Here is a 23,343-nt window from a genome sequence, read left to right as displayed (position 1 = left end):
TAAATATAAGCTATTATCAGCTCTAGCAACATAAAAGGATATAAAGAAAAGAGACAAGACAGAGATCACATGGCAACCGTACAAATACACAATCTAAGTGACAAGAATGCAGGTGGATTTTTTTAAATTTCAACTTATCTACATTTTCTGATTACTCTTCCTGAAAATTTATTATCTATGTGACTGAAACTATGCAATTTAAGTGTTAAACTATTTCTACAACGCCCTATTTAAGAAAGAGACCATTATAAAAAATGTTTTCAATTAAAAAATCCTTATTGATAAAAACATAAGTTCTACTACCTGCAGAATCTCATACAGTGGAATAGGCCCTGTACATAACAGGTAAATAAGGTACAACTGCATAATAGTGATTAAAAGCCCAAATTTTAGCTGTCATTTACCATCCAATAAAATGAAGGTAATGAAATGTCTTCTTATGGTTATTATGAGAATTAAATGGAGGAATCCAGGTCAAGTGCTACTCAACCCAGGCTTGCTACAGAGTAAACTAAAAATTCTTAGCCAGTGTACTGTACTGTTTTGCTTTCTTAAAGTGAGAAAATCCAGTAACTTACTCAGCAGGAGCTGTGTTTTCATGTTGGAGTCCAGGTGGTGTTTTCTGGGTCCTTAAAGCGATTTCAGCATTCTTTAACTCCTAATAATAGATCAGAGGTTTAAAAAAGAGAGAAGAAAAAAAAAAAAAAAAAAAGACCGGTTAAATATTAGTTTAAAAATACCAATTTTCTCTGGACTGAAACTTCAATGCCACTCTATGCTATTAGAAGAACATGCTATATTTAACCTGCTTTATAAGTTGCTAAAATCTCTTTCCAAGACAAAGTAAACCTTTAACAAACTTTATGATAAATTTATAATGAGCTGCTGATCTATTATAAGAACAATGGACTTCTGTGAAATTTATTAATTCATCTATAGCAAAAGATGCTATCATTTAAAAATCTTTAATACACAAATATAGAAAATGCTATTTTAAAAAAGCAATGCAGCAGCAGTTAACATTCTGTAACTCACTAGGTATCAAGCACTATACTTAAGGCATTATGTGTACTGTATCATGGTTCATCTTCAATAACAAACTTATAAGGTACATGTCTCCCTTTTAACCAATGAAGAGGGGATCTTACAAGGACATGAGGTAACTTGTCCAGACTCATGTAGCTGGAAGACCTGAGACTACATGGAATTTTAAAACTTACAAACTTAACCATTCTTATATTGCCTTCTACCATTCCTCAATGCCAACCCTATGTTTTAGCCAGTGGTTTTTCAAGACCAATACTCTGCTTTTACTACCTTACATCCCACGTTCCTATTACCTCAGTGATTTTCAACCTCTGTTTAAGTTCTTTTATTTAGAGGGGGAAAAAAAGTACTTTACTTTATATTTCCTGCAGCAACCTCTTACCCTCATTTTACTGCAAACTAAATCCCTAACAGTCTCTGTTTTTTCCACTTCCTTTTCATTCGGCATCTCAGTCTTCCAGCCTACCTGACTTCAGGACAAATGCCCCCAAAAGATCTGAACTATTAACTCTGAACCCTGCCTACCTCTTGCCAGGCCCACACTCATAAACAGTGTTCCTATGATACCAAACTGCTTATAGATCCTCAAACATGCCTATTTCATGGCTCCATGCCTCTGCTTGGTATTCTTTCTACCAGCCTGGTGAACACTCATTATGTTCAAGATTCACCACAAAGGTATCCTACTCTGGATGGATGATAAAAGTGCCCACTTAGCCCTTTGTGCCTCTATCATCATCATACTTTGTACCCGGGAACATGTTACCCAACCAATATAACTCTCTCTACGGTATATTTTAAGTCTTTTGATCCAAATGCTTCTGTTCAAATGCTCTGTGTATAACAGATCCTTAAAAATGCTCAATGACTACAAGGACTCAGCAATATAACCTCAACAAACTACTGGCACCTGCCCTACCCAAAAAAAGAAGAAGTTTAAATACCCTTCTTATTTGAACTCGAGTCATGTAACCAAAAAATGATTTAAAAGACTTTGCTTCCATAAAGTTCTGGTTTTTGCAGTCACAACACTGCTCCTCAGAATTAACTGCCTGTATTTCCCAAAACGGAGTTTTTAAAAAAATTTTATTTATTTATTCATGAGAGACACAGAGAGAGGCAGAGACATAGGCAGAGAAAGAACCAGACTCCCTGTGGGTAGTCTGATGTTGGACTCAGTCCCAGGACCCCGGGGGTCACTACCTGAGCCGAAGGTAGATGATGCTCAACCACTGAGCCACCCAGGTGCCCCTAAAAGGTTTTTAAGATGAAAAGAAGACTGATAACTACTTCACTAAAGGAGTCAGAACTGATGATTCCCTAAACTGTGGGTAGAGCACTAATTCCTGGAATTAGAAATAAGAATGATCTTAGATCAAATTTCTTTGATATCACCTATAACATTTTCTAAACTGAGATGACTTTTTCTTTTTTTTTTTTTTAAGATTTTATTTATTTATTCATGAGAGACACAGAGAGAGAGAGGCAGAGACACAGGCAAAGGGATAAGCAGGCTCCTCGCAGGGAGCCCAATGCGGAACTTGATCCCCAGACCTGGGAATCACGCCCTGAGCCAAAGACAGATACTCAACCACTGAGCCACCCAGGTGTCCCTTAATGACTTTTTTCTTAAAGAAATTTTCTTTGACTCATCCTCTTCTTCATTTGCCGTCTTTATACTACACTCAATCTTTTATTATTTCATTTGTACCCTAGTCTTTTAGTGTCTTTGGAGTTGGGTTTGTGTATCAAGTCTGATACACGAAAGTTATTCCACAAATATTTATAAATAGAATCACCCACCGCTAGTTATAGTGGACCACATTATAGCATACATTACTCTTTTTCTTGAATTTGCCTCCTCTATTAGCGTGCTAATGACCCTTCCCATATAATTTATATAAATCTGTGTAATGTTTAATCAGTCTTGGCATTCTTCACTGTATAAAAGCATAACATTTCCTTCCTCCGAAAAAGATGATACATACATATCTGATGATGCATACAGAAGGAATAAGTGGAAAAGAAACAAGGGAGAATATCTTAATCATATTTAACTAGAGTTTGTAGGCAACCAGGAAATCTGAGAGTAGACAATAAAGACTTTTAATTCCGTTGAAACATCAGAGTTTAGAATAGCTACTTCAGTGAACATGTTCTTATTAAAAATATCACAGTATTCTCTAATAGTTGACTTTTCATAAGCACAGGTAAATGTCTAATTTAAAATCAAGTCAGTCCTGGGGATGAAATGTATAGCATGGTGACTATGGTTAATAATACTGTATTGCGTATTTGCAAGTTGCTAAAACAGTAGATCTTGAAAGTTCTCATCTCAGGGGGAACCAAATAAGTATGGTGGTGGATGTTAACCAGATTAGTTGTGGTCATTTTCCAATACATACAAATATTGTATCATAACACTGCACACCTGAAACTAACATAGTTTTATATGTCACTCATATTTCAATAAAAAAGGACATATAAGCACCTTTAAAATTTTTTTTTAAATTATCACTTCATTTATGAAGAGCATAGCACTCTCATAAGCCCATGTTTTAAAAAGGAATATCATGGAAGTGCCTAGGTGGCACAGTTGGTTAAGTGCCCAACTCTTGGTTTTGGCTCAGGTCAAGACCTCAGAGTCAAGACACAGAGCCCTGCATTGGGCTCCCTGCTGAGTGTGGGGTCTGCTGGAGATTCTCTCTCCGTCTCCCTCTGCCTCTGCCTCTTCTCTACCACTGGTGCTATCTCTCTCTCTCTCTAAAATAAACAAATATATCTTTAATAAGGTATATCACAGGGACTCCTGGGTGGCTCAGCAGTTAAGTGTCTGCCTTCAGCTCAGGGTGTGATCCTGGAGTCCTGGGATCAAGTCCCACATCCAGCTCCCTGCATGGAACCTGCTTCTCCCTCTGCCTATGTCACTGCCTCTCTCTCTGTGACTCTCATGAATAAATAAGTAAAACCTTTAAACAAGAAAAAGGTATATCACATAGTTCATTAACAGATGAAGGGAAACTTAAGGAAAGATTTCTAAACTGCCATGATCAGATCAAGTATATTTTATAATTGTGAAATACAAAACAAAAATAAATCTTCTACCATCATTCTTTCCCAACAATGTAGATTAAAACTATATATTATACATATATTATACCATAATGGAAACAAAAAAAAACAGACATGAGTGATAAAAAACATGAACCTCATTAACATTTTTAACTAAGATCTAATACCAGCAAGTCATCAGAACTTAATATTTATAAAGCACGAAACAGTTTTTATTTAATTGCTGAGAGATTTTAAAAACCTCTTTTTCTGCCTAGCTTGTGTAATATAGCAATTTAGCCAACAAGCACTTTTAGGAAGCAAACTAGTTAAGAGTATCAACTCTAGAGCTGGATTACCAGGGTCTGAATCCAAGCTCTTCCATTTACTAACAAAGTTCTCTGCCCATTTTCTTATTTATATAACAAAGAAAAGAGTCCCTACTTCATAGAGCTGTCCTGAAAACTAAACTGGACTAATAAATATAAATTGTTTAAAATACTGCCTCATAAATAGTAAGCACTCAATACAAACCAGTAACTATTACTATTACAGCAACTTAAAACTACACAAACTATACAGTTTTCTTACAGCATTATCTGTATTGTCTTATAATTGACAAAAGACTGATTTCCACTTGAATAAAACAAAACAAAATGAAACTCTATGATAAAATTATTCTAAGTTAGTTTACCTGAGCAGTTTCTATTTTCAACTTGTCAATATTGAGGGTGTTTCTCTGTAATCCACTGGCAGCCAGCGACAGAAGCTGCTTCAGAGCTTTAATATCTTCTTGTACTTTAAGCATGGCTTTTGAAGACATTCTACTAATTTCTTCTTGTACCTGTTTTTGCTCCTTCACAAATTTCCTAAAAAGATACATAAAATTGAACTTTAAGAAAAAAATACACCATTGGTTTCCCACAGGAAAAAAGTACATTTATGATAGGTTGGTCAGAGTCCTAGTGTTTCAGAAGGAAATATTAAAAATCCATCTATGGTTCACATGCTTTTTTCAGAATGACAGTAACAAAATTTTAATTCCTGTTATTCTGTTTTCTCTTGAGTTTATAGGAATATTGAAATTTTTACCCAACTTAAAATATTTAAGAGGAAGAAGCGATGTTCCCCCTAAAATATATTCTACTATTCTTCAATATGACTTATCTAATTATATTTCACACTTACTGGAGATTTTCAACATCCTGGCAGATGACAGGAGGTAGATTTTCATCCTTCAGTGCTTTACTATCCCTAAGAAAAAAGCCACAGATGTATTAAAGGCATTAACAGTATAAAAAGCTGACAGCTGAGTTTCACTAGAGTATGTGTTGAGAAGAAAATAAAGCAAATATTCCCCATGTATAGCTTTCTTAGGTGATTCCGAAGCTCTTTATTAGAAAACCCTGTATTTCCTGACCTTTAAAATAACTTTAACAATTCATCTGAGAGGGAGATGTTTTTCTAAAAAAGACTGGCATCTATCACAAGTACACATAAATGCATCTGACCAAATGTTTAACGAAAAACTTAGAAAATACAGCACATTAGACTAATATTGAACTAAGTTCCCCCACCTCAAAAATTGTATGACTGACATATTTAGTTAAAAAAAATCAAAGCATTCATTAAACAAAGTCTATAAAATTTCCTGTAACAAGATGCTCATTATATTTTACTTTATAAATTCAATTTGTTCAACAAAATGAAACCTAGGAATAGCTTAACAGAATCATAAATATTTAATGAGATAGGAATAAGTGAAACTTGACATGTTGTAATGTAATTATGAAATAAATTTCAGTCACAGATTTGCTACTTGGCAAACCTCAGTCTCTTCCAGCTTCCTCATTCATATAATAGAGTTAAACAAGTTGTTTTGGAGATATGAACTGGATCGTTTATTTATATATGTTGTATTTAATGTAATATAAATTAGGTGAGAAAATATAAGTAGTACTAAAAATAGTGATTTTTACACATATGATGTATATGGAGGCTTTTTTCTCCATCATCAGAAAATAAATGGTACTAGTATAGTAATTTATTTATAAAAGGTATATATATGTAAAATTAGATAGAAAACATTCTAGAAAGAACTGGTTATAAATTTTCCTAATGATTAAAAACTACAGATTTAACCTTCCAAAATCTTTCCAGAGCTTATGTTTATTTTAATTTAGACAAAAACTGATTCAAATATTTTTTCTTCTAAATGCCTATATAGTTTCATTTACTTACAACCATACCATTTGCCTATAATTTAATATACAAAATTCTTCAATGAAAATATTTTAAAAGTTAAATTGTAAACTTACTCTGGTCTTGTTCCTGTTTTATCACCTAGAAAATTTAAGAAGTTTCATGTAAAAACAGGTCATTTAACAATGTACTCCCAATTCAAGTTTTAATTTAATACAAACTAAGGTATAAATATAAAAACTGCTAAGTATTTCTTAGACTGCCTCTTACATATATGTGAGGTCATGATGTCATGGAGATATGTTTGTGTACATACAGATAATTACATAGCTGATTTGTATCTATTTCTTTCAAGGGCAAGAATCTTCCTCTTTCAACTCTGATGAAAAATATTCTTGTGTAGCGCAGTTTAACTGTTCAGAGTGAGGTTCTATCAGTTTAGAACACTAAAAGATGTCAGATTACTGGATGTCTCTAAATATTTAACAAAAGCAATTTTTTTAAAGTTGAAGTTTTTAATGTGTGTAGATATATCAACTTTCTAACATCTGTTTAATAGTTCATTAATAGTATATATCTAAAAGTAGAAAAGTAAAAATGCTCCATCAGCAAAATGCAGTGATTCACTTTCTGCTTTTCAAAAATGTATTTCATGCTACAAAATAAAACCTGCTTAATTAAGAAAATACAGGACACACAAAATTTCATCCCACCAGAAAATTTCAATAATCCTCTTACAACCTACTTCTGCACTTATACACACATTTTTTTTAAAGATTTTATTTATTTATTCATGAGAGACACAGAAAGAGAGGCAGAGACATAGGCAGAGGGAGAAGCAGACTCCCTGGGGCGGGGGGGGGGGGGGGGGGGGGGCAATGCAGGACTCAATCCCAGGACCCCGGGATCACAACCTGAGCCAAAGGCACACACTCAACCACTGAAGTGCCCCTATGCACACATTTTTAAAAGCAATCAGGATGACTGTAAGTTATGTTAACATATTTTCTCAGCATGCTGCATTAAGTCTTTTCCATGTCACTTAACATGATTTTAAGTGATCACAGGATACTGATAACATAGCTGTATCAGAACCTTTACGCACAACCTTCTTCTTAACATATGAGCATTCACTATATAAACAATAGTGCTAGAGTCAATGTCTTTAAATCTCCAAATACTTGTCATGACATTATTTATATTCCAAAAAAGAGGAATTTATAGGTCAAAGATTGTATCAGGGAAAGCCTTTGATATATTAGCAAACTGATCCTTTAAAACAATTGTTCCAATTTATCTTCCCATCTACTATAAGCGTACCTTTCCATCACACCCTCAACAACAATGAACATATTTTTTTAAAACAATTCCTGCCAGTATATAAATGAAAAATGCCATGTCATTATAACCTAAATTCACACGTCTTACAGCACTAAGCAAAACATTTCAAATGTTAGACAAGTCTATTTCTCCATTAGTGAATGGCCAATCAGGGTATATCTTTGAGATGTTTCTTACTGACTTCTAAGACCTATTTCAACATTAAGCATATGAATTCTGTCATATATATATATATAATATATATATCTCATATATATGTATATTACGTGTCTATTTCTAAAATCAGACCCTAATTTTAAGATACATCTCAATTTCAGATGTTAAAATGTAAAAAACAGTGCACCTAGAAATCAAGTATTTTACTTTTTTTTTTTTTTTGATATTTTCATTATTTATTTCTGTGACAGTATACTAGGTCCTATAGCTGAAATATTATTTTGATCTTTTTTTTTTAATTAATTTTCATTGGTGTTCAATTTACCAACATACAGAAAAACACACAGTGCTCATCCCGTCAAGTGTCCGCCTCAGTGCCCATCACCCATTCCCCTCCAACACCCGCCTTCCTCCCCTTCCACCACCCCTAGTTCGTTTCCCAGAGCTAGGAGTCTTTATGTTCTGTCTCCCTTCCTGATATTTCCCAACATTTCTTTCCCCTTCCTTTATATTCCCTTTCACAATTATTTATATTCCCCAAATGAATGAGAACATGCACTGTTTGTCCTTCTCCGATTGACTTATTTCACTCAGCATAATACCCTCCAGTTCCATCCACGTTGAAGCAAATGGTGGGTATTTGTCGTTTCTAATTGCTGAGTAATATTCCATTGTATACATAAACCACATCTTCTTTATCCATTCATCTTTCGATGGACACCGAGGCTCCTTCCACAGTTTGGATATTGTGGCCATTGCTGATAGAAACATTGGGGTGCAGGTGTCCCGGCGTTTCATTGCATCTGAATCTTTGGGGTAAATCCCCAACAGTGCAATTGCTGGGTCGTAGGGCAGGTCTATTTTTAACTCTTTGAGGAACCTCCACACAGTTTTCCAGAGTGGCTGCACCAGTTCAAATTCCCACCAACAGTGTAAGAGGGTTCCCTTTTCTCCGCATCCTCTCCAACATTTGTGGTTTCCTACCTTGTTAATTTTCCCCATTCTCACTGGTGTGAGGTGGTTATCTCATTGTGGTTTTGATTTGTATTTCCCTGATGGCAAGTGATGCAGAGCATTTTCTCATGTGCATGTTGGCCATTCCATGTCTTCCTCTGTGAGATTTCTCTTCATGTCTTTTGCCCATTTCATGATTGGATTGTTGGTTTCTTTGGTGTTGAGTTTAATAAGTTCTTTATAGATTTTGGAAACTAGCCCTTTATCTGATATGTCATTTGCAAATATCTTCTCCCATTCTGTAGGTTGTCTTTTAGTTTTGTTGACTGTATCCTTTGCTGTGCAAAAGCTTCTTATCTTGATGAAGTCCCAATAGTACATTTTTGCTTTTGTTTCTTTTGCCTTTGTGGATGTATCTTGCAAGAAGTTACTGTGGCCAAGTTCAAAAAGGGTGTTGCCTGTGTTCTCCTCTAGGATTTTGATGGAATCTTGTCTCACATTTAGATCTCTCATCCATTTTGAGTTTATCTTTGTGTATGGTGAAAGAGAGTGGTCCAGTTTCATTCTTCTGCATGTGGATGACCAATTTTCCCAACACCATTTATTGAAGAGACTGTCTTTCTTCCAATGGATAGTCTTTCCTCCTTTATCGAATATTAGATGACCATACATTTCAGGGTCCACTTCTGGGTTCTCTATTCTGTTCCATTGATCTATGTGTCTGTTTTTGTGCCAGTACCACACTGTCTTGATGACCACAGCTTTGTAGTACAACTTGAAATCTGGCATTGTGATGCCCCCAGCTATGGTTTTCTTTTTTAAAATTCCCCTGGCTATTTGGGGTCTTTTCTGATTCCACACAAATCTTAAAATAATTTGTTCTAACTCTCTGAAGAAAGTCCATGGTATTTTGACAGGGATTGCATTAAACGTGTAAATTTCCCTGGGTAACATTGACATTTTTACAATACTAATTCTGTCAATCCATGAGCATGGAATATTTTTCCATCTCTTTGTGTCTTCCTCAATTTCTTTCAGAAGTGTTCTATAGTTTTTAGGGAATAGCCCTTTAACCTCTTTGGTTAGGTTTATTCCTAGGTATCTTATGCTTTTGGGTGCAATTGTAAGTGGGACTGACTCCTTAATTTCTCTTTCTTCAGTCTCATTGTTAGTGTATAGAAATGCCATTGATTTCTGGGCATTGATTTTGTATCCTGCCACGCTACCAAATTGCTGTATGAGTTCTAGCAATCTTGGGGTGGAGGCTTTTGGGTTTTCTATGTAGAGTATCATGTCATTGGCGAAGAGGGAGAGTTTGACTTCTTCTTTGCCAATTTGGATGCCTTTAATGTCTTTTTGTTGTCTGATTGCTGAGGCGAGGACTTCCAGAACTATGTTGAACAGCAGTGGTGAGAGTGGACATCCCTGTCTTGTTCCTGATCTTAGGGGAAAGGCTCCCAGTGCTTCCCCATTGAGAATGATATTTGCTGTGGGCTTTTCGTAAATGGCTTTTAAGATGTCAAGGAAAGTTCCCTCTATCCCAACACTCTGAAGGGTTTTGATCAGGAATGGACGCTGTATTTTGTCAAATGCTTTCTCTGCATCTAATGAGAGGATCATATGGTTCTTGGTTTTTCTCTTGCTGATATGATGAATCACATTGATGGTTTTACGAGTGCTGAACCAGCCTTGTGTCCCGGGGATAAATCCTACTTGGTCATGGTGAATAATTTTCTTAATGTATTGTTGGATCCTATTGGCTAGTATCTTGTTGAGAATTTTTGCATCCATGTCCATCAGGGATATTGGTCTGTAATTCTCCTTTTTGGTGGGATCTTTGTCTGGTTTCGGAATTAAGGTGATGCTGGCCTCATACAACGAATTTGGAAGTACTCCATCTCTTTCTATCTTTCCAAACAGCTTTAGTAGAATAGGTATGATTTCTTCTTTAAACGTTTGATAGAATTCCCCTGGGAAGCCATCTGGCCCTGGACTCTTGTGTCTTGGGAGGTTTTTGATGACTGCTTCAATTTCCTCCCTGGTTATTGGCCTGTTCAGGTTTTCTATTTCTTCCTGCTCCAGTTTTGGTAGTTTCTGGCTTTCCAGGAATGCGTCCATTTCTTCTACATTTCCTAATTTATTGGAGTATAGCTGTTCATATGTTTTTAAAATCGTTTGTATTTCCTTGGTGTTGGTAGTGATCTCTCCTTTCTCATTCATGATTTTATTAATTTGAGTCTTCTCTCTCTTCTTTTTAATAAGGTTGGCTAATGGTTTATCTATCTTATTAATTCTTTCAAAGAACCAACTCCTGGTTCTGTTGATCTGTTCCACAGTTCTTTTGGTCTCGATTTCATTTAGTTCTGCTCGAATTTTCATTAACTGTCTTCTTCTGCTGGGGGTGGGGTCCATTTGTTGCTTTTTCTCTAGTTCCTTTATGTGTAAGGTGAACTTTTGTATTTGAGTTCTTTCCAGTTTTTGAATGGATGCTTGTATTGCGATGTATTTCCCCCTCAGGACTGCTTTTGCTGCATCCCAAAGATTTTGAACGGTTGTATCTTCATTCTCATTAGTTTCCATGAATCTTTTTAATTCTTCCTTAATTTCCTGGTTGACCTTTTCATCTTTTAGCAGGATGGTCCTTAACCTCCACGTGTTTGTGGTCCTTCCAAACTTCTTGTTGTGATTAAGTTCTAATTTCAAGGCATTATGGTCTGAGAATATACAGGGGACTATCCCGATCTTTTGGTATCGGTTCAGACCCGATTTGTGACCCAGTATGTGGTCTATTCTGGAGAAAGTTCCATGTGCACTTGAGAAGAATGTGTATTCAGTTGAGTTTGGATGTAAAGTTCTGTAAATATCTGTGAAATCCATCTGGTCCAGTGTATCATTTAAAGCTCTCGTTTCTTTGGAGATGTTGTGCTTAGAAGACCTATCGAGGGTAGAAAGAGCTAGATTGAAGTCACCAAGTATAAGTGTATTATTATCAAAGTATTTCTTCAGTTTGGTTATTAATTGGTTTAAATATTTGGCAGCTCCCACATTCGGGGCATATATATTGAGGATTGTTAAGTCCTCTTGTTGGATAGATCTTTTGAGTATGAGATAGTGTCCCTCTTCATCTCTCACTATAGTCTTCGGGGTAAATTTTAATTTATCTGATATGAGGATGGCTACCCCTGCTTTCTTTTGAGGACCATTTGAATGGTAAATGGTTCTCCAACTTTTTATTTTCAGGTTGTAGGTGTCCTTCTGTCTAAAATGAATCTCTTGTAGACAGCAAATAGATGGGTCCTGCTTTTTTATCCAGTCTGAAACCCTGCGCATTTGATGGGGTCATTAAGCCCGTTCACGTTCAGAGTTACTATTGACAGATATGAGTTTAGTGTCATCATGATATCTATTCTGTCCTTGTTTTTGTGGATTGTTCCACTGAACTTCTTCTTAAAGGGGAATTTTAAGAGTCCCCCTTAAAATTTCTTGCAGAGCTGGTTTGGAGGTCACATTTTTTTTCAGTTCCTGCCTGTCTTGGAAGCTCTTTATCTCTCCTTCCATTTTGAATGAGAGCCTTGCTGGATAGAGTATTCTTGGTTGCATGTTCTTCTCATTTAGGACGCTGAATATATCCTGCCAGCCCTTTCTGGCCTGCCAGGTCTCTGTGGAGAGGTCTGCTGTTACCCTAATATTCCTCCCCATAAAAGTCAGGGACTTTTTTTCTCTTGCTGCTTTAAGGATCTTCTCCTTACCTTTGGAATTTGCAAGCTTCACTATTAAATGTCCAGGTGTTGAACGGTTTTTGTTGATTTTAGGGGGGGATCTCTATTTCCTGGATCTGAATGCCTGTTTCCCTTCCCAGATTAGGAAAGTTTTCAGCTAGGATTTGTTCAAATACATATTCTGGCCCTCTGGCCCTTTCGGCGCCCTCAGGAACCCCAATTAAACGTAGGTTTTTCTTCCTCAGGCTGTCATTTATTTCCCTTAATCTATCCTCATGGTCTTTTAATTGCCTGTCTCTTTTTTCCTCAGTTTCCCTCTTTGCCATCAACTTGTCTTCTATGTCACTCACTCGTTCTTCCACCTCGTTAAGCCTCCTCATTAGGACTTCTAGCTTGGATTGCATCTCATTTAATTGATTTTTAATTTCTGCCTGATTGGATCTAAATTCTGCAGTCGTGAAGTCTCTTGAGTCCTTTATGGTTTTTTCTAGAGCCACCAATAGCTGTATAATAGTGCTTCTGAATTGGCTTTCTGACATTGAATTGTAATCCAGATTTTGTAACTCTGTGGGAGAGAGGGCTGTTTCTGATTCTTTTTTTTTGAGGTGAGGTTTTCCTTCTATTCATTTTGCTCAGTGCAGAGTGGCCAAAAACAAGTTGTATTGGGAAAAGGAGAAAAAGAGAGAGAAGGAAAGAAAAGAGAAAAAGAAAAAAGAGAAAGAAGAAAAAAAGGGGAAAAAGAGAAAAGAGAAAGAAAAAGAAAGAAAGGAGAAAAAAAAGGGGGGGGGTGGGGAAAGCAATCAGAAATCAAGAAAAAAGAAAAAAAAAGCACAAAACAAAACAAAAACAAAAAAAACAAAAACAAAAAAAAACGGGGGAGTATCTTCTGATTCTGTACACTTTAAGTCCCTTGACTTCCCCTGGAACTGGTCCGTCTCGCTGGTCTTCTGGGGGAGGGGCCTGCTGTGCTGTTTTTCAGGTGTTAGCACTTGGGGGAGCTGCTCTGCCCCTGCCTGGTGCAGGGCTCAGTGGGGGTTGTTTACCCCGTGAGGCCCCGGGAGGAAGCCACAGTGGCGGGGCGGCAGCTCTGGGAACCTGGATTCAGCCCCCGATGTAGCACCCGGGCTCTCCGTCTGCAGGGCCTGGGGGCTCCGGGGCGGGGCCGCTGATCTGCTCATGATCTGCTCAGTTCCAAGCAGGAGCGTCCTTGCTGTCCCGGCCCCTGCCTGTCCCTGGGGGAGGCCGGATCCTGGGCTGTGTCCAGGCGCCCTGTGCTCCGGGGCCTGCTCTGTTGGATTCGCGCTCCTGCCCCGCAGCCCCCCGGCGGAGCCACCGTCCGAGCTGCTTCCGGAGCCGCGCTGCCCCCTCCGCGCGGAGCTTCTTCCTCTGCCCGAGCCGCTGCCGCCGAGCTCCTCCCGGAGCCGCACAGCCTCCTCCGCGGAGCCGCAGCCCGAGCCCCCGAGCTGTTCCCGGAGCCGCGCCACCCCCTCCGCGCGGAGCTTCTTCCTCCGCCGGAGCCGCCGCCGCTGAGCTGCTCCCGGGGCCGTGCAGCCCCCTCCGCGGAGCCGCCACCCAAGCCCCTCCGAGCTGCTCCGGGTCCCGCCTTGCGCGCTGCAGCCCTTAGGGAGCTCGGCGCATCTCCCCGGGGCGCAGTTCCTCTGTTACTGTCCCAGGGAGCCCGAGGGCATCCCCACCTTTCTGGGGATCCTGCTCCAATTCCCCGGGAGGCCTTTCCCCCCCGGGAAGGTTGGTGCAGCTCCTGCTTCTCCGGGACGGGGCTCTCCTGTCCTGGGGACACTCGCCCCGGCCTCAGCCCGGCTCCTCGCGGGGCCCCTCCCCCTTGGAGGCCTTTTGTTTCTTTATTTCTTTTTCCCCGTCTTCCTACCTTGATAGAAGCGCGAACTCTTCTCACTGTAGCATTCCAGCTGGTCTCTCTTTAAATCTCAGGCCGAATTCGTAGATTTTCAGGATGATTTTAAGGTTTTCTAGGTAATTTGGTGGGGAAAGGTGATTTGTGGACCCTACTCTTCCGCCATCTTGCCCCTCCCCTCAAGTATTTTACTTCTAATTTGCCATTTACCTTTTGCCTTTGTCCATCAGCTTTCTTTTGTTTGCCTCTTTAGTCCAACTACAATTTATTTTTCCGTATTTTGTATTTCACTGATTCTAAGATTTTTCTCACTCATAGTTAAACATTTCTGCAATTGGACCCATGTTCTATAGATGGGTGTCTTCGACTGGATAAGACACAGTTATATAACGTAGGGATTTCATTTTTTTTTCCAAATAGTTCAACTTTTTTACTGATTAATGTACTACTTTGCTCTTTCTTTGATATTCTGTTTCATTGTATTTACAGAAGTTTATATACAGATAGACCTGAGTATATAAAATTTAGGCTTATTTTTAAGTTTACCATGGGCCCTGACTAGTCTGTCTAGCTCTGTGTCTATAATACCTGGGCTGCTATAAAAGCTCCGTAACAGCACTCCGTATCTGTTCTTGCTTTCCTGCACATTACTTCCACATGGCTATCACAAATGCTCTTCTTCAAATATGTATCTCATATCAGAACTCTAGTGGGTCTCAACTGTCTTCAGTGTAATTCCAAAACTGCTTAATGTGGCACACATGGCCCTACGGCCCTTTGCCGACCTCTGGAATCTGATCTTTCTGTTGTAGCTCGCTGGTCTTCCAGCAGTTATTTAAAAGAGCAAAGATCATCCTCATCTCTAGGTCTTGCTCCATGCTGCCACTCACAGATCATTGTTTCCTACTACTCTTTATCTGATCAAACCCAATACTGCAGGTCAAGACTAACTGATATAGCTACTAGAGAAACGGAGAAATCCTTGAGATTAAAAAAGAATCCCTTGGAAAAAAAAAAAAAAAAGAATCCCTTGATACACAGAGGAGGTTAAAGGGAACTGGACATAATACATCAGTTTCAAGTCACATGCACTTATTCTTCATATTCCTTTTGTTCAACTCTAAGGCACAACAGAAGAGGAAGACAATTGGGGAGGAGGCAGGGGGAAAAGAAGAGAAATTAACTCCTTCCATTTCTCTTACTCTTTTGCCTCAATTGGTTCTTTAACATGAAGGTTAAAAATGATTACAATAAAGAAACAGTTTTATAATTAAAATAAAAGTAGCTGGACAGTACCCAGACTGCTCCAGCAAAGTAACAAATAAGCTGCTAAAACACCTAAGATTATTCTTCTAATTTTGGAGTTGCTACAAAGAAAACTAAATAAAACAAGAGAGAAACCCCTATGTTTAAAAATCAATTTCCAAAGAAAAATAATCCCAAATTTTCAAAATTTAAAAGGATTTTAGGATTGCTAACTTTTAAAACAGTACTTCACCCTAGAATAGTATCTCTATATAATAAATTCCAATCCAAATTAAAAAATTCTTACATAGATATATAAACACAGCATTTTTACACCTTCATCTATTACCTCATTCTAAGTTCTCCATAAGAGTTTAATACAATATGCATGAATATACCCTAGTGAAACATGCTTTCATCAGAGGCAGAAGAGATATTGCAAAACAAAACAAAAAATCAAGCAGAGACTCAACAAAACTAAAAAACTTTTCAAAATGAACCTGGATTGGTAACTTTATTTTATTTTTATTATTATTATTTTTTTAAGATTTATTTACTTATGATAGACATAGAGAGAGAGAGAGAGAGAGAGAGAGAGAGAGAGAGGCAGAGACACAGGAGGAGGGAGAAGCAGGCCTATACCGGGAGCCTGATGTGGGACTTGATTTCGGGACTCCAGGATCACGCCCTGGGCCAAAGGTAGATGCTAAACCACTGAGCCACCCAGGGATCCCCTGGATTGGTAATTTTTAAAAAGAATATTCAGCATGGCAAGAGCACAGCAAGAAGGGCATTTTCATACTGGTTGGTGGGAAATAAATTGGTAAAACATTTCTGGAAAGTAATTTGACAATATATGCCAAGAATCTCCAAGACCATCCTTCTCTTTAAGCCAATGATTCAGTTTCTAGGTATTAAAAAAAAAAAATCACCAAAAATATGAATGGAAATTTATAAAAAAGCAAACACCTAGAGAGTATTTACTATGTGCCTGGCTCTGAGCTTTTATAAATAGTAATCCTCAGACTAACACTGAAGTAGGTACTGTTATTTTCTTGCACTTTACAGATAAAGAAACTAAACCAGAGGGATAAATAACAAGGTCACAGAGCTTGTTAATAGCTGATTTGAAGACTGGCGATTTCAGCTCAAGTCTACACCCTTAAACTACAATACCATGTTGCCTCTCCCTATAAAGATGCTCAATATGTTGATACTTGCTAGAATTAAAAATGAAAATGAACACTAATAATAGAATGATGGTAGACTGATATATCTATCCATTCACAGAGGTGACATTAAGCAGCAGTAAAATACTTCTAAAGAAGTACGGAATTGACAAATACTTAGGAAATAATGATGTAACACATGAGAAAGAACAGGTTAAAAAGCAATACGGTTGACCTTTGAACGATGTAGGTATTAGGGGTCCCAAGTCCCCAGGGAGCTGAAAATCCACACATAATTTTTGACCCCCCCAAATCTTAATAGTTGCTTACTGCTGACCAGAAATTTTACTGATAATATAAACAATTAACACACATTTTGTATGTTATATGTACTATATACTGCATTCTTACAATAAAATAAGATAGAGAAAAGAAAATATTAAGAAAATCATAAGGAAAACACATTTATAGTACTCCACTGTTATTTATTGGAAAAAATCCACATGCAACTGGATCTGCACAGTTCAAAGTGTGTTATTCAAGGGTCTACTTGTATACCGTATATTTGTGCATCTCAACTTAAGAATATATATTAATACACATATTAAGACAGCTACATAAGACATGCACGTACAAAACTCAATTTTCTACAAAAATAAAATCTTAAACACACAAAATTTGTGGAATATAAAGCAAATTTAAAAGTAAAAACTTTATTAGTGAATATAACTAAAAATCTTCTTGACATAGGAATTTAAGTTACTGTTAGAACGTAACATTACTTACTTTTTTTATCTGATGAACTACTAAAATCAATACCGCCAAGGCCTTCATTGCCTGTAGTTGACGTAGCCGCTGTGGTTCCCAAAGTCAATCCTAACGCATTCTGTCCAAGTCCTACAAATAAGCCAAATATAATTTACAAAGTTCATTGGAAGTCTTTATCTTGATTTTCCCTTAGAGACCAAAGCTCTCAAATACTTTTAAGTTGGATCCTATTTTTCTTCTTACTGGATTTAAGCAAATAACAAGGAGTAAGTCTGGAGCTGGATTCAATAGTATATGTAGTTTGGATAATGTAATTTTAATTACTTTTTAGGTAATTTTTTTAAGTGTAGTTGATGCACAACGTCACATGAGTGAGTATACAGCAGTGATTTGACAAGTCTATACACTATGCTATGTTCACCACGAGTGTCACTACCCCATACAACCTTTTTACAATACCACCAACTATATTCCCTAGGCTATACCTTTCATCCTTCTGACTTACTCCGTAACTGGAAACCTGTACCCCGTGCTCCCCACCCTCACTCACCTTTGCCCATTCTGCCTATCCTCCAAACCTACCCTGTCTGGTAAACATCAGTTTGATCTATATATTGATGGGTCTATCAATTTTTCTTTACTAAAAAGGTCAGAGTGTATCTGTTAATTCAATATATGTGAAGATATTAATTTACTTGTTTTTTTAAACCCTCTCTTTAAAAAGCAGTTTTAGTTTGTTTATTTTCAGATGAATACTTCTTGTCTTCCAATCAGGCTTTGGAATTACATACTTTTAAAATAATCTAGAATTGGATGTGTTAATTCACTTGATGGGCATTTACAATGTGCATGTATATATGAAATCATCATGCTCTACACTTTAAATATTTTATAATTTTCACTTCTCAATTATACCTCAATAAAGCTGGTGATGGATAAATTAAATAATCTAATAATGATCTGTAAGACTTCAGTATAACATAAAGCAAATAGTTTTACTATTAAATTTTAAACTGATTGGTGGAAGCCTTACAGTTCAAATATCATCAAATTTCATACTCCAAGCATTTTTAACAAAACTTTAATGAACAAAGTAGACTTCATTTATTTAAATCCTACCTCACTGACAAAAGGAATTGAAGGTGCTAGACTATATAGTTAATCTTAAGTCAATAATGTATGTTTGTGAATCAAGTTGCAAAATTTTAAAAACCATGCATTTGTAAATCATCTAAGTCCATGCACACCCAAGCTGACACAACTGTGGGCTCTTTTGGACAAGATGCTATCTACTTTTAAAACAGAGGAAACAGTAGGATGTACTGGGTAAGAGCATCAGATAACTGAAAACTAGATTTAAATACTGGCAATGTATGAAAAAAATACAGCTTACTGTTAATTTTTTTAAAAAGTCAACGGCATCTTTAGGTTAGAATAGCCATAAATTAAATACTGACGTGTGTCTAGAGCCTAACAAAAATTAGAACAGACCTAAAAACTCATTAGCAGAGCAAAAATAATCCTCTACCTCCCCTTTCTATTAATTTTGTGTTATGCTCTCATAGGAATCTTTGGGAAGGATGTTTACGTACTTATCCTGCAAAGAAATGTATGTTATAGTCACCCAGAGATTTGGTTGTTAGGGACATTTTGAATACCTACAAGGTTAGACAATAATGACAAAGATAAATATTTGAAAGATCAATGTAAACTTGAACACTACAAATTTTTACAGGTTATCTTCACCAACTTTTTTCCCCATTCACTGGCCCAGAGTTCCTTCATTAAATTAGTATCTGAACAAAGCACCTGAAAGAACCCTAAGTTTAAAACACCAGGCCATACTCCATTTCTCCCACACAACCAAGTATTAGACATCTATTAGGTGTTCAGTAAAACTTCTGAAATTAAATAGCCGTTGCAAATAAACATATGTATTATTGGAAATTCTGTGATTTCAACATCTTACTAATTTTTCCTAACTAAATCATTAAACAGAAATTCTCGATGTTATATTGCTATCTGAGATCATTACACAATGTTTTCATATCAGAGGGAAGCTTTTCTCACTGCTACATTATATTATTGTATTACATTATATATATTCTATCATATTTACTCTATTATTTATTTCCAATATTCAAAACATCTGGAGAATCCTTAACATGAAACTAATTTCAAAATAAGCATGAAATGAAAAATCCAAGATAGAAAATATTAAAGATTCTCTGCCTAGAGAACTGATACTTTAGTCTTTTTTGCCTGACTGTAATGAATTTAATACAGGTGTTCTAAAACCTTGCCTTCAAAGCATGCTAATACCCTTTCAGTCTATCTATAATGGAAAGCCATTCTTAAAACCAGGACTTACAAGGTCAAGTTGTTTTACAATGAACTTAGATACTCGATGATCCAAGACTATGCAACTGCCATTTTTAAAAAGACAAGTTTCTCCAGAATAGTTTACTACAGGCCCTTCTTTGCTTCTTTATCTAGTCAGTCAATACTGAGAAGCAGAAAAATTTAATTCTACAATGTGGCTAAGATGTCCAATTATGTATGGAAAACATTTTATAATTCAGTTTTCATACTAAACGAAAAACATACAGGTTAAAGAGACAAAGTGATCTGTTCAAAAGGTCAAAAGACAAAATAAATTTTAAAATAAATATTTACAATTTCGGAAAATGAATATCATCAATTACCTGATGTTGCTGTATTTGAACTCTGGAAAAGCGAACCTCCCAAACCAGCTAAGGCTCCACCTAAGGAAAGGCTTGTTGAGGAGCTAGTAGTTGTGGCTGTTGTTCCACCCAAATTATTTAGGGTAAATCCTGTAGATGCTATAAAAAGTGAAATTTTAAGGCTTTAGAAGGAAACATTTCTAAGAACACCAGAAAAGCTACAAAACATGTCCAACAACAACAAAAAACCAAAAACAAACAAATCAGCTAACCTCATATCCATGATAAAATTCACACTTGGGAAAAACTACTCACTAAAGATAAAATTATATATACTTAAGAATAAAGAAAAATAGTACCTTCAAAGCAAAAGCTAGTGACAGGAATAAGAGTTCTGGGTAATACTAGAATGGTATCAGGTAACTGATTCTGGATTGTCATAAAGAGTTTTCAACCCAGGATACCAATTTCGCCTTCAAAATGGAATGAATCCTAACCCAGGCAAGGTTTATACAGACTCCTTATCCTTTCTTGTCATCAAAATACTCCTTGAAAACAAAGTGGATATTAATAGTTTTACATTTTACCTCTCACCTGGTCCCTGCTTTGCTCTGTAAATAGAGACCAACTTCCAAGATGGCCCCTGCTGCCATTTAGTAGGTCAAAATTGCCGAATGATTGAAATAAAAACTTTCCAAAATCAGTTATCTTTAATAAAGGTGGATATCTATATTCATGAGCCAAAAACAAAATAAAATTCAACCATAAAATGTCACTTTTTGCATTCTGCCTCACCTGATGGAGTTGATGTCAGAGCAGACGAAAGAGTAAGACCACTAGCTGAGGTAGAAGTAATAGGTAGAGCAAATGGTGTGGCAGATGCGGCAGGTTTAGTGAATCCTAAACTGAAACCTGTTGTAGATGTAGACGTAGTGGCTGGCGTTCCTGGGTCAAACAAACAGACAAATCCTATTTTACCATAACTGTGTATGTATTATACCAGTTTCGATTAGGATCCCTAAAAGTTTGTGATCCTACTTTTGTAGATAAAAGAAAGATTTATGTATTTGTATATGTATAAAAGAGGAAAACATAAAAGGTGGGACCAAATCATGCTGAATACTTAAAACAGGACCCTGTGATTTAAGAAAGGCAAAAATCAGTCCAATCAATGTGGTAATATTAAAATCCAATTTTAGTTCTACCCCTGGATTTACCCAAAACAGCATTTATCCTTCCTTTCTCTATACTTAGCAGAAAGATATTCCTTCCCTCCAAGGATATTTGAACCATTCTCCACTGCTTCCTCTTCCTTCTGTTTCTGTCAGCTCCTGCTACCACACCTTTCAGACTGCTTTTGTCCATCTCCTTCTTCCATCCACTTCTTAAATGATACTGCCTACAGCTCCAGGCCTGCTCCCATACTTCCTAACTGCAGATTTCCAACTACAGGAATATGAGTCTAAATGTACACCTATCAGAGCCTCCATTGGTTAGCTTTACTTGGATATCTCTTCCCTCTGCACCTCTACATCTCTCTATACAAATACTTTCCTGAATCCCCTGCCATGGTCCACTCAGTTGCTCAAGCCAGAAACCATATGACCCTGATGTCCCTTCCTCCTGTATTCTATTAGTCACAAATCCTGTCAATTCTACTGCAGAAATATCCCTGGAGTACAAGCATTCTCAAAAACACTAGCTCAGGGGCACCAGGGTGCTCAGTGGTTGAGTGTCTGCCTTTGGCTCAGGTCATGATCTGGGAGTCCTGGGATCAAGTCCCACACCAGGCTCCCTGTAGGGAGCCTGCTTCTCCCTCTGCCTGTGTCTGTCTCTCTGTATGTCTCTCATGAATAATAAAATCTTTAAAAACAAAAACAAAAATCCTTAGCTCAGGTCATCTCCCTCTCAAGAACTATTATAATAACCTCTTAATTTGTTTCTGTGCTATCAGCCTTTCTAACCTTTAATACATATGTTCTTGGAATTAGTTCAGTTACTTTGAAAACAAGAAAACACACACACACAAAATAATACCCTGGTGATTCTCCCTGACTGAAAGCTCTCACTAGCTCTATACTATCTCTACAGCAGCATCTAAAGGCCTGGCACACAACCACCTTTCCTATCTAGTCCTAACATACTCCTCACTTCCCCTCTCCCTACTATTCCCACTTCTGAATCCTAACTCCAAGAACCAAGTACTTTTGCTATTCCCCTGGATCCCTTTATGATTAGGCCTTTCCACTCCTCCATCAGCAATGTTTCCTGTCCCCAAAATAAATTCCTGCTTTTTTTCTTCCTCTGCCTTCCTTGGTGCCTTTCATTTATCTGTTAGAGCATATAAGAACATATTACTATACCCGCAAATCACCTTCACCTCATAACACTGAACAATGCCTTGTTCATGCAACTCAGCAATTCTTGACATCATCAGTACAATCCTCACCATCAGTACCATCACCACACCTACAGCTAATACAAAATGTTCAAAGTATTATGTATACCTAAGGCGAGAATCAGGAAGTAGTAGCTGCTTAAAAACATTAAAATATATATATATGACCTGCATTTTGGCTTCTCTTCAAAGCACCAAGCAGCTGCCAGAAATTAAAACTTCTGGATTGCCCTTACCACAACCAGAAGTTCCTGCCAGGATACAGTGCTTTAAAATCCTGTAGAGGTTCTACAATCTCAGAAAAATAAGAGAATCCAAATGCTTCCCCCTGAAGCCAATCCTGTCCAAATCTCTAGTAGTAAATAGATGTGTTACGCTTTCTGCTAATAACAGGTATCATCCAAATGAAGAAAGGCTACCATCTTTAGTTTATTTCATTTTTTTTACTTAATTTTACTTAATTTTAACTGAGTTTCCTCACTGTCCTTTCATTCATTCATTTCCTTTGACATTAACTGCCATCCTACTCACTCACATCCTCTTTGGCATATCACTACAGCGAACAATGATGTTTTGGGGCTGGAAGAGAATCCAAAAACTTTTTAGTCCAATACATTCATTTTATAGATAACTAAAAGCTGCCAGATACATGACTACCTAAGACCTCACAATGATTTGAGGTACAAGCAGGGTTTAATTCCAAGACTTCTGGCCCATAGTTTATTGCTTCCCCCCACCT

The 23,343-nt window shown here is 37.2% G+C and overlaps 1 protein-coding gene across 4 annotated transcripts in view; it reads right to left on the bottom strand.

Moving 5' to 3' along the window:
• The window catches only part of NUP58 (nucleoporin 58), a 46,363-nt gene that overhangs the window by 16,012 nt on the left and 7,008 nt on the right, over nt 1–23,343 (bottom strand). For all 4 annotated transcript variants that reach the window (XM_025996678.2, XM_025996676.2, XM_072719834.1 and 1 more), the window contains 7 exons: nt 21,002–21,151; nt 20,228–20,365; nt 17,541–17,651; nt 6,417–6,441; nt 5,287–5,352; nt 4,793–4,967; nt 579–658 (listed from right to left, as the gene is read on the bottom strand). In XM_025996678.2, coding sequence (XP_025852463.2) covers nt 579–658; nt 4,793–4,967; nt 5,287–5,352; nt 6,417–6,441; nt 17,541–17,651; nt 20,228–20,365; nt 21,002–21,151 — 745 coding nt within the window. The remainder of the gene's footprint in view (nt 1–578; nt 659–4,792; nt 4,968–5,286; nt 5,353–6,416; nt 6,442–17,540; nt 17,652–20,227; nt 20,366–21,001; nt 21,152–23,343) is intronic.

The sequence above is a fragment of the Vulpes vulpes genome, chromosome 9 (genome assembly GCF_048418805.1).
Source record: "Vulpes vulpes isolate BD-2025 chromosome 9, VulVul3, whole genome shotgun sequence".
Classification (NCBI taxonomy): Eukaryota; Metazoa; Chordata; class Mammalia; order Carnivora; family Canidae; genus Vulpes; species Vulpes vulpes.
This window is presented reverse-complemented; position numbering and strand designations above follow the sequence as displayed.